This window comes from Peromyscus maniculatus, chromosome 4, assembly GCF_049852395.1.
Source record: "Peromyscus maniculatus bairdii isolate BWxNUB_F1_BW_parent chromosome 4, HU_Pman_BW_mat_3.1, whole genome shotgun sequence".
Lineage (NCBI taxonomy): Eukaryota > Metazoa > Chordata > Mammalia > Rodentia > Cricetidae > Peromyscus > Peromyscus maniculatus.
In genome coordinates this window covers 44,242,036-44,254,687 of record NC_134855.1, presented here as the reverse complement: position 1 = coordinate 44,254,687, position 12,652 = coordinate 44,242,036, and the positions used below count along the sequence as shown (strand labels likewise).

At 39.1% G+C, this 12,652-nt stretch overlaps 1 protein-coding gene across 5 annotated transcripts in view; it reads left to right on the top strand.

Annotated features, from left to right (window-relative positions):
• The window catches only part of Scn9a (sodium voltage-gated channel alpha subunit 9), a 146,941-nt gene that overhangs the window by 78,374 nt on the left and 55,915 nt on the right, over positions 1 to 12,652 (top strand). For 3 of the 5 annotated variants that reach the window (XM_042275384.2, XM_015996013.3, XM_042275385.2), the window contains exons 9-13: positions 760 to 901; positions 3,189 to 3,395; positions 6,022 to 6,309; positions 8,526 to 8,897; positions 11,656 to 11,785. In XM_042275384.2, coding sequence (XP_042131318.1) covers positions 760 to 901; positions 3,189 to 3,395; positions 6,022 to 6,309; positions 8,526 to 8,897; positions 11,656 to 11,785 — 1,139 coding nt within the window. The remainder of the gene's footprint in view (positions 1 to 759; positions 902 to 3,188; positions 3,396 to 6,021; positions 6,310 to 8,525; positions 8,898 to 11,655; positions 11,786 to 12,652) is intronic. The other 2 variants (XM_042275387.2, XM_042275386.2) reach the window with 1 other exon arrangement.

The following is a 12,652-nucleotide window of genomic DNA, read 5'->3' as shown; positions in this document are numbered from 1 at the left end:
GGTAACCAAGTATACAGCTCTGATCAGTCTACTCAGAATCTTGTGGGCTAGGGTAAAGGCATTTTGAGAACTTTCTGCTTATGCAAACACCGTTTTGATTTCTCCATACACCACCTTCAGTTTGCAAGGGAGCTTTGTTCCTGCTCTGTCTCCCATAAAGGAATCTCTTTGGGCTTTGGAGACTCTACCAACCTCAGAATCAACAGTTTTGCCCCTCCCCGCAACTCTTAAAACAGTGTTCATCTAAGAAGGCTAAAAACCCATCTGCCCATTTAGCAAGTAAAAAGGTTTAAAGCCACAAATCTTTATGAGTATTCACAAATGTTGTATCACGGCTGTTCTTGGCTTTAATTCACTCCAAGTATAACTTTCAAAGAAGCCAATTCACCAGAGGCCTTCATGGCAAACTCCATTGATATGAGTGGATGAACATGTTGCTTATGCAATCTACCATTTACTAAATGGTTCTATGGGCAGGGAGTGGGTTAATCATGTTATTTAAATTCAAAGTTAATCTTAAGTAGTTGAGGTGAGTTATTTTACTATTTCCACTGGAGGAAAGTGCAGCTTTGAGAATTTAAGTAATTTGGCAAAATGGTCAACTAGTAAATAGTAGAATGGGATGCAATGCCCATTCTTTCTGATCCCCGATTACATGCTCTTAGGTATTACACAATACTGAACCTAACGTTCTGCTATGGTGTGCCTTAGTTACATGCTGGACATATTCTGACCTCTGATTCCCTTTTTCGTCTGCAGTCAGTGTCCAGAAGGGTACAGGTGTGTGAAGGCTGGCAGAAACCCTGATTACGGCTACACGAGCTTCGACACTTTCAGCTGGGCCTTCCTGGCCCTGTTTCGGCTGATGACGCAAGACTACTGGGAGAACCTTTACCAACAGGTGGGTGTCAATAGGAACACACACCTCTGAAGGCCGGCAATGTCCAGTGGCCATTGTTTCCTGCCTTGGGAGCGACTGTAGCTGCAGTCGTCTGCACTTTATCTCTGTGGACAGTATAGGAATCCCTGGGGTGCATTTCTGAAGTTAGAGATAATTTATCCTGCTAGTACTACAACAGATAGTTCCTAAATCAGAAATAATTTTCTTCAATCTTCTAAGCAACGTTAATTTTTAGTTCTTCCTTAGTATATTACCCCATAGGGTCTGACGTAGAGCAGAGAACATCACAGTTTCCTGAGCTGCCTCTTTATACTCACCACTTCCTTCACAGGGCTGCAAGACTCTCCTGAGCCCACCAGACTTCAGTGATGAACCTTTATTTACAAATAAATACTGAGTTCTTCTCCAAACCGTGGTGATATTTTGTTGTACTCTAATAATATTTGCCTGAAGATCAGAGGACAGAACAAGCCATTAGATTAAACATAGATGCCAGGCAATGGTGGCACACACCTTTAATTCTAGCACTCAGGAGACAGAGATCCAGAGATCCATCTGGATCTCTGTGAGTTCAAAGCCACTCCAGATTACAAGAAATTGATTCAGTCTAGGAGAGAAACAGCCAGGCAGTGGTGGCACACACCTTTAATCTCAGCACTTGAGATTTCATGCCTTTGCTACCAGTATTTGGGAAGCACACATGCCTTTAATCCCAGCACTAGGAAGGAAGTAATATGACTAGGCAGAGAAAGGAATACAAGGCATGAGGAAACAGGAACTAGAGCCTTTTTGGCTGGACCTCTTTCGGCTGAGGATTCAGAGACATTTAGTCAGAAGATTCGTGGAGTTGACAAGGTGAGAAGCAGCTATGGCTTGTTCCTTTGTCTCTCTGATCCTCCAGTGTTTACCCCAACATCCGGCTCCTGTTTTATTATTATTATTATTATTATTATTATTCCATTTAAGATTCAAACAACACCAAACTTTTCTCTCCCTTGTCAATTACTTCCTCCTCTGGACTTCATGACTCTTTAAATATTCCTCAGCTTACAACATCAATCTGCTCTACTGTTCATTCACATCACCATCTACTCGAGCATGGATGTGAGGCACTTGCCATATGGGCTGTATATGTTTATTATATATTCTCAGCACCCAATCCCAAAAGGAAAGTGGTTGAATTGATAAATCTATTATTACATGTAGCCATGAAATTCCTTTCTCAGCATTGCTACAGGTACTTCCTTTGGCCTCTTCTGTGAATATTATAAATGTTATAAAAATTGTATAAAAATATCTTTTGTAGGAAAATAAAAGTAATAGAAATAATACAAGGGTAAAAACAGAGTCTAAGAATGCTTTATTGCTGGGCTCACATGGCCCTCTTTCTTCATCCTCCAGAGTATTCATAGCATAGTCATGGGACCACCATAGCAGTCCCCATGCTTTATAAATATAGACAAGGAGTTTATCTTAACTCAAAATTAAGGTCCTATAAATAAAAATACTGATACATAATTTTGCAAAGGGAAGTGAAAAGATGGCAATATTTAAGTTGAGAAATGGAAGTTAGACTTTTCACACACTGGTAATAACCTTTGTAGAAAGTTAATGAAAATCAAAATAAAGGTTTCCATTAACTTAATAATTCCAATTCTAGAAATTTATTCAAGAGAAAAACAATAATAACAACAGAGTGATAGAACCTGGAATTGAGTAACTAAACATTAGCGATTTCGGAGGTAGATAAGTTTCACTAGTATCTCTTTACTATTTTGAATTAATCTAAAAATGAAGTACATGGCAGAAAACAAGCTGCATTTAAAAATTTTTAATGGTGATACTAGATAAAAATAAATATCCCTGAGATCAACAGATAAATATAATCAATAGGGCAGTCTGCTTCAAAGTTTAAAATGATAAGCCATGCTTTAAAAAAGAAGGAATAGGATTTTAACAATAAGGGGCCTGTTTTAAAAATTTAAAAGACAGCATGAAAGCTAAAATTACCAGTAATTTCAGAAATGTGGAAAATGAGGGATTGTTATAATATCATATATAATGAAAAATCAAACATTAGTGCCAAGTCATTACATTGCTATAACTTCTATAATATTACAAAAGTTTAATACTGATTTTCTTCAAATATATTATTTTCATTTATATTTCTATAACATGAAATTATACAAAATATCTGATTTGCATGTTTTTTATATACCAGCCACAAGGAAAAAACTTAGTGAAGTGTTGGTATTATTAAAATAACAATGTCCCTCCCCATCCCTAGACCCTGCGTGCTGCTGGCAAAACCTACATGATTTTCTTTGTCGTGGTGATTTTTCTGGGCTCCTTTTACCTGATAAACTTGATCCTGGCTGTGGTAGCCATGGCGTATGAGGAACAGAACCAGGCCAACATCGAAGAAGCTAAACAGAAAGAATTAGAATTTCAGCAGATGTTAGACCGACTCAAAAAAGAACAGGAAGAAGCTGAGGTAAGTATTTGTCATTACAAATATAAAGGCAAAGGGGAGACAAAGGTCTTTTCCATGTCATCTCTCCTGATTTCTGTAGACTGCCCTTGATATTGGCGGAAAAGCCAAGAAACAATTCCTGTTGGCTGTGTAAATCACATTCTCTGGTTTCTAACGTGCTTGGAAGGAATGCGTTCTAAACAGTTAGAACTGACACCTCCCAAAATAATCTCCCAGTTTCATAACAGATGTTTTGAGACATTGCTCACAATTCTACCACCCAGAATGTGTCAGCATGACAGTTTGGAAGAATATAAGAATTGTGTACATTTTCAGCGATAATAGTTTTTCCTTAGCAATTTCATACACAGATAGTACATTCTGATTATTGCCACCCTAACCCTCACTTACTTTCCTCTCACCTGATTACCCTACAATCCCACTCTACAAGTCCCTTTCCCACAGCCATGTCTTTTTTTGTTTTTCTAACCCACTGAGTTGAACCAGAGTTGTCTGTGTCCACGGATTTGCTACTATTCACTTGAACCTCCTGAGCTAATCAGAGGGTACAATACTGAAGATAATGTCTACCTCTCCTCCAGAATCCATCAGTAGCTCATTAGTCAGCAGGGAGGGTAAGGCCACACGAGCCCTCCAAATATGTAATTGGATGCTGACAGTCCCTGGCTCATGCAAGCCCACTGCTGGCAGCCTCTGCTGCTGTGATATCATTGGTTGTATCATTCTTATGTCACAGAATTTCATCTCTCCTGTTCCTGTCCCCACTTTAGCATTGTTCCCAGAGCCTTGCACAGTGATATGAATGTCATCTTGAGGGCTGTACACTCAGCTGTCACTTATTCTTGGTGTTTTGAGAAGTCATGAAACTCTTCAGTTACCACCTTTCACTGCCAAGAGAAGTTTCTCTGGTTAAGACCGAGAATGACATTTGTTGATAGGAATAAACATAGCTGTTTAGGAAGCAGCTTGTCACCATGTCAATTTAGCTAATTAGCATCAGTACGCTCCCACATGGGGTTGAAGACCTCCTCAATCATGGGTTTTTAACTTAGTTGATAGTACTAGGCATGGACTCTATCTTGTGAAGTGACCCTCATAGTTGTAAGAATATGTAACTGTAATAAATAATATTAGTCAATAGTTTAGAGATAAAAAAAGTTTATTAATTTTTGCTAACATTATAAACTTTCAGATTCAGACAGCCACACTAAGGATTGTGACCACTTACGAGTAAGGCACAGTGCCTGATAATCTTCTCTGCAAAGGCGTACTTCAGTAGCAAAGGCTGGAAGGACCTGTGCAGAGACAGATAATCTCAAATGTTTAGTAAAAGCTTTAAAACCTGTCAGGTGATTTGGTATAGTTAACCTCTTGAATGACTCTAGCATTAGCCCAGACCACGTGACATGGAGAAACCCTGATGCATAAATATGTGTAGTGCAGCATTTTAATGTTAAGATTCAGAAATATAACCCATTTCAAAGAGTCCAAAAACATGTAGTAGCAGGATTATGATATCTTTGTGTCTTGACATTGTATTCATCTATAAAGTTATGTGTTTTTGAGAAAGTTCTGTCTTGAGGAAAACATTGCTAAAACAACAATGGGTGGAATGATACGCAGAATACAATCACAATTTAAATGTTACCCAAATGCACAAATGACCTGGAGAAATATTACCACAACTCCTTTCTGAGGGTACGATTACAGGTACTTTTCTACTTTTCCTTTGCATCATTTTGTCCATCTTTTTTTCTAGTTTTCTTAAATACTTTTCCTTTACTCTTAAGAATTTCATACACATATACAAGGAAATATTCATATCTACTCATACCCACTCCCCTCACTCTCCTTTCCTCTAAATCTCCTAGCCCACCCCTCCCAATTTCATGTCTTTTTTTTTCTTTTTTGATGATCTACTAAGTCTGATGAGTGCTGCCCATAGGTGCATGATTATCATCCCCTGGACCATGGGAAAACTACCAATGGCTTTACACACAAAGAAAACGTGATTCTCCCTGCCCCAGTTGCCATGAGCTGACAGTAGCACCTCACTAAGGGCTGGGGCCCAGAGAGCACCTTCCCAATCACTGCCTGGATTTTGGTTGGCTTGCTCTTGTGCAGGTCTTATGCAGGTAACCTCAGTTGCTCTGGGTTCTTGGATGTGATAGCCACATCATGCCCAGAAGTCAACATTTCAAAGCTCTGAACCCCATTTTTCTAGCTCTTTCATTCTTGTTACTTCCTTTTCTGCGAAGTAACATTTCTTGTTACTTCCTTTTCTTTCTTTTCTTTTTACCTGATCTGCAAACTCAGTATCTTAGCACACAGTTTGTGTGAGTTTTATATGGCAAAAGTACCTGTAAAACTTCAACACATAATACTTCAATTTGCTTAATTCTAAGAAAGTTCACAACATGTAAGAGTTGCAGATACTGAAACTTTATTATAATGTGTGGGAGGAAGAGAACATGCTTCATAGGCTGGCTGGTCATACATAATACAGCAAAATGCAGGTCACTTCCTGGACAAGAGCTGTCACTGCCTGCACATATTGGGTACCCTGAGACTTGCTTTGTCAAGATTTGGAAATTGCTTAAATGCTTTGATTGTCATGGTCCAACAGGCGATCGCTGCAGCTGCTGCTGAGTACACGAGTATTGGACGGAGCAGGATGATGGGTCTCTCGGAGAGTTCTTCAGAAACCTCCAGGCTGAGCTCAAAGAGTGCCAAGGAGAGAAGAAACAGAAGAAAGAAAAAGAACCAGAAGAAGATCTCCAGTGGTGAGGAAAAGGGCGATGACGAGAAACTGTCCAAGTCGGAATCAGACGAAAGCATCAAAAGGAAAAGCTGCCATCTCGGGGTGGAAGGGCACCACCGTGCCCGGGAGAAGAGGCTGTCCACTCCTAATCAGGTACTGCTGGCATCACCGGGCGAGGCTCCACAGTCAACAGGCAGAGCAAGGTTTAACTCTGGAGTCGGGGCCCAGGAGAGGAAGGGGGCTTCACCACCATGTTTTACCTAAAACACTACCTTTGGCTGGGCATTTATGGAAAGAAGAGAGATGTATATGGTGTTTTTTTTTTTTCAGTTAAGTTGTCATTTTCATAAAAAAAAAAAACAGTTGTTTCAGAATTGTCATATCTTCTCTAAGAAACAATTTTTTTCTAAAATAAAATGTTCCTGCAAAACTACTGTAGGACTGAAGAGTTTGTTCACTCCACAGATTAATTTTCATTGTTGTATTTAGTCAATGTTTTTAAGACCTCATTCATGATAAGAACAAGAGGATGAGAGGAGGGAAGGAAGGAAGGAAGGAAGGAAGGAAGGAAGGAAGGAAGGAAGGAAGGAAGGAAGGAAGGAAGGAAGGAAGGAAAAAAGGCACCAGGCCATAATCTTAAACTGGTGCCTCTCCCTTCTTCAGTCCTGTAGACTAGGATGGACCAAAGCACCAGACAGTCATGCCTTTGACATCCTCCACTCCAAGCACAGAAGCTTCTGGTTGCCTAATAAATGAATTCCTCTCCTGTGGATTTTCCCTCTCACTGTCTTGCTTTTTACACTGAAACCTCCACCTCCAGATCCCCTTGCAAACCCATGAGATGAGCCATGGCTCCAGAGCTACCAAACATTTACCCATTACACAGCCCTACCTCAATTGTTGTCACAACAGACATATACCTATGGGTTGGGTCACTCTGCTAAATAAACACTGAAGATCAAGAGTCACACCTTGTACAGATCACCAGTTGGCTTTGGCTTCACCTTCTCAGCTTCCTCTGCCTTCCTGGATTCCTCGTTTCCCTGACTGGGGTGCTCACTGTTACCTGAAGAGTTCCACTCCTTCCTTGTCTGTATTGCTTAGTACATGCTTTTTCCTTTTTCTTTTATTTCTTTTATATTTTTCCCAAGACTGGTCTCAAACTCTATATAGTCAAGAATGACCTTAAACTTCTGATCTTCCTCCTTCTACCTTTCCGGTGCTGAGATTATGGGTATTGGTGACCATGCACAATGCAGGGCTGGGATTTGAACCAAAGATGGTATGCATACGAGGCAAGCATACTTTCCCACTTACCTATATCCCTAGCCCTGTCTGCTTCTTACTGATGATTTTCCTCATTAATTTTTCTTCTCACGGCAGCAGCCCCTCTTCCCCTATTCAGCTCAAGAACCCCACACCCACAATCCTACACACCTCCCTCTGTCCTCTGCAGAGGAACAGATTCCTCAGTCTCATATTCCATGCCTGGTCCAGGACTCCTGCCATTGTCATCTTGGCCACAGCTTGAAGTTTGCAGCTTCTGTTCCTTGGGTGTGAAGCACAGAAGTAACTGGCCATTAATCCTTGTCTGCAAACAGGGCACAATCCAGGAGAGAAAGCTGGAATCCTTATGATACCAATCCAAGGAGAGACAAGAGGGAGTCCAGGCTTGTTCTCAAGCAAAGACCTTGTCATATTCATTTTCCACTGTTCCCAGTGTCTGCCACTTGTCTTTAATACAGCAAGCACTAATGTTTATTGAACTCAGTACTTCTAAATAATCTGCCCTGGATTTCCATTTAGGGAATCAGTTTACCCTGAGCAGAAGTCTTATGAAGATGATAGTTTTCCTGTGTTCCCCTTAGGAGCAACCGCAACCCCAACCCCAAAGTTGTGATAGTCCCTGTCTCTTAATCTCACTGACTATTAGATCCTTTAAAGCACACCCATCTGGTCTCCAGTTTACAAACTAATGGAGTGCCCAGCCCTTCTGGTTGAAGGAGACAACTGACCTTTAGGCTCATGCCTTAGCACAGGTCCCCCCACCCAAAAATAAATCTATTTTTAAAGTTTCAACTTCTTATGGAACTTAGCAACTGATAAATCAAAAAGCTAAATGATGAGTTTTAGTATTAGAAACTGGATAGGTCCTTTTTGGAGTTCTGTTTATGGATTCTCCCAGTAGTGCAGCCTTTATTTGCTAGAATTGGTCTTTTTATTGAATTGCTTTTCTTTTAAATATGGTTCTCTTAAGCAAACACAGCATCACTGGTCTTTAAGACTAAAAGACTTAATGGTAATTTCATGGAGTCTGCTCTTATTTATACGAGTTCCAGCAGACACTCTCTGTCTTGCTTTTTCTACAGTCACCACTCAGCATTCGTGGCTCCTTGTTCTCGGCAAGACGCAGCAGCAGAACCAGCCTCTTCAGTTTTAAGGGTAGAGGAAGAGATCTAGGATCTGAGACTGAATTCGCTGATGACGAACATAGCATTTTTGGAGACAACGAGAGCAGACGGGGTTCACTATTTGTGCCTCACAGACCCCGGGAACGGCGCAGCAGTAACATCAGCCAGGCCAGTAGGTCCCCCCAAATGCTGCAGGTGAACGGGAAGATGCACAGTGCGGTGGACTGCAATGGCGTGGTGTCGCTTGTTGATGGACCCTCAGCCCTCATGGTCCCCAATGGACAGCTTCTTCCAGAGGTGATAATAGATAAGGCAACTTCTGACGACAGCGTAAGGATGTTTTCCATAGCTCAGGCATGCCTGGGCTCTTACTGGTGCATCAGTCAGTCTCTCTGCTGGGGGGTCTGCTCTCTAGCCTGTGAATGGCTCTGCATTTGGTGATGCCTTCCCTGTGAAAACACAGCTTTAATGCATAGTTCAGTCCCCGTGTTAGGTATTGTAATCACCCGATTCAAAGATATTTTATGGGGCTAGAGAGATGGCTCAGTGAATAAGGGCCCTATGGCACAGCACCCAGGTCAGGCAGCTCACAAAAATAACCACTATAACTCCGATTCCATGAGCTATGGCTTCCTCTTCTGGCACTAATGGGTACTGCACTCACGTGTGCTTAACACAGACACACAAACACATAATTTAAAAAAATATATACATAAATTTTAAACAAAGATATTTTATATCCCATGCTGTATATATATATATATATTTGTGTCATGGTTGCAGGTTGCAAATCATCACTTTAGAAAACATTTATGCCTACAGCATATTGAGTAGTTTGACCTTATTAGTAAACAGGCCTCATTTCTATAGAGAAATCTGGATCTCTTGCCACTTACTTCTGCTTATTTCAGGTCACTTAATATATACCTATTGCAAGAGACTCTTACTTGAGTTGTTAATAACAACAGTGATAACAGCAAACACAGTCTTAAGCTTTCCAACATCTGTATGAGATGATATATTATTATCACCACAAACAGGAGAAACAGAATGTTCACATGTAACCATAGTTCAGGAGTAACTCTGACATTTCCGCAAAGGCCCTATGTCCTAAGGGTGGGGTCTTAACCTCCATCCCTACTGCCTCTCCAATGGATGTTAGGTTTCTAAACTTGCATATAATTTAGAATTGCTATACTTATTCTTCTAAACAAATGAAATGTATCACTTTCATTTTAAATGCATTTTTTTCTGAAGTCTATTAATAGAAAATATCTGAAAAAATAAACATAAATTTAAAAATGTAGCTATTCTCACATAACATTCCCAGTGTCTTTGGGTTTCTGAACTCTTAAAAAAAATGCCTGATTAGGCTTGAAGATCAGATTTTTCTGGTTCCTGGAGGATCCATATTTTGCCCACTGCTTATGTTATGCTGCATTACCAAATATCAGCAGGGCTGTCATTAATCCACCAAGTTTCCATCATACACTATTCATCCATGTGTTTGTATGCGCAAGCTGTGCAGTGTTTGAAGTAGGAATAAAGTTCCATCAAAGCCTTGCATGCACACATGTCAGTTTGAAGAACATGCACGTGCTCTGGGGTAACCTTGCACCCTCTGTGCTTGCGTGGTACAGCTTAAGCCTGTCTGTTGGTGTCTCCTTGTGAAGCAGCATGTTACATTTCCATGAGATGATACTTAAGCTTTACATTTCAATGATGTTTGTAATCTGTAAAACGATGTGCAATTTATGTCGTATTTGTAGGTGATTTAACATTTTTAAAAGAAGTATTTTTACTTAAGAATTGACTTTTTACTAGAGGAAATCAAAACCACAAAACTAAAAAGCTAAAGTTATAAACCCTGAAGAATTACAAGTGTGATCATCATAGAGGTCTGGCATAATGCACAGTTTACATGTACACATCTATCAGTGCATGACAAATAATGAAATCTGTACACATGCCTATGTGAAAAAGAATTTGTATGAAATTCTTTTTTATTTGGGGAATAAAGAGAGCTTAGCTGAGAATACACAGCATTACATGCCCATACACATATATACAAATATGATTATGTATACATGTCTACATTTTGATATGCATATATACATAACTATATACAACTTTGCATCCTTATAATTATATAATTTCATTAACCATTAACATATATAATATATATATATGTTGGTAAAGTATCTACTCTCTATCACATAGCACATACATGCTAGTACGTGACAGCTGTAAGGTTGTAGATTTGTTTATATATATTATGTGTATGAGGGTGTGTACTTTGAAAGACCGATGCAGCACTTTTTGTTTATTTGTTTGTTTGTTTTTGTTTTTTTAAGTCAGTTGGCATGCTTGAAAAACAATATCATTTTCTCTTAAAGATGAATATGCCTGGCATGCATCAGTTCAAATTATTGCATGTCAATGGTTGTTAGAGTTGCACTGCGGCCACCTCTTTGAGATCAAGTCTACACTCTCCATGCTGCTACATTTGCCATCAGTCTTAAATATCTTTTTCAAACTGAATCACTTAGTGCTATCTACACATTGTGTTATTAAGTACCTTTCAGCTCTAAGAAAAAATTCTTAAAGTAGTTTTCATTCTTATTGGTATCTCATTAAACAGTGGGAATAACAATTACTGAAATTAGAGTATTTGACTCTACTGCTTTGTTCACATACCTCTACATCTCTCATCTAGTTGTTTTATGTATAGTATTTCCTTGGTAAATATTTGACTAAGTTGTATATGCAGAGGACAACACAATAGTGCTATAATGAGAACTATAGCAATGGTACTATAATGAGAATATAATTAAAAACAGTTCTTAACCCTGAAACAAGAGAATAAGGCAAGATCTTTTGTTATAAGCATTTTACTCATGATGGATGCATTAAGTAACCTTCCTCTTGCATACAAATAGCAAGTAGAAGAGTCATCATGTGAATCTAGTAATCTAATCTCTACTTTTAATTATTCATTACAGCTACCCAAGCCAGTTTTTATTTCTACTTATGCTATATTAGAATTATGTTTTTAAGACTGTAATTAGTCACCTTTTCCCCCTATTAGGGCACAACTAATCAAATGCGCAAAAAAAGACTCTCCAGTTCTTACTTCCTGTCAGAAGACATGCTGAATGATCCGCATCTCAGGCAAAGAGCAATGAGCAGGGCAAGCATTCTAACCAACACTGTAGAAGGTATGTGACAATAATTTTAGCTTATAGGTTCTTAAATGAAATTAATATAAACTACAATCACCTTTAAAGAGATATGTGAAATTATTAAGAATAATTCAAAGCATATTAAAGGTGAAATGGAATAACTAAAAAGAAATATTGATTTTATGAAAGGGATGTTAAAAATCTTATGAGCAGATGAATTTATATGCCATTGTATTCGATTAAACACTTGAAAAGTGTTCATTCAAATAAGAAGCAGGTTATCTTAATTAATAAACATCACCAGAATTTATGTATATGTAAGAATACTATAATTTATAGTTACACATATACTTTATGTATATGTAAACATAGTGTTATACATGTAAAAACATTTAATAAATGAACTGTAACTTTCATTAAAAATGGTGTTTTATCAATAGTAATGATAACCATGTGTTGGAGAGGTGTATGTGCACATGTGTATGGTGCATTTGTGCATTGACATTGAACGTTTTCCTCTACTGTTCCCCATGTAATTTTGGGGACAGGGTCTCTCACAAAACCAGGAGATCACTGATTCAACTAGACTAGCTGACCACCAAACCTCATGATTCGCCTGCCTCCACCTCCCTAGTGTTGGGATTGCAAGCATGAACCATAGTGCCCAGTATTGCTATTATTAAGGAGGCAATTACACATAATTTATCTAGTAATCGAAAGAAGTTTATTTCTGGGATAACTTACAGCCAGTAAGGGGTCAGTTACAGGATCTGGGGGAGACAAGGTGCAACCCAGTGGAGAAATCTGGCTTGGTCTACAATCCAGCCTCCAGGACCACAAGGGATCAAGAAGAGAGAGAGAGTTAAGCATGTATGCACCGTGGGGCTTAAGGGGTCTCCTCTT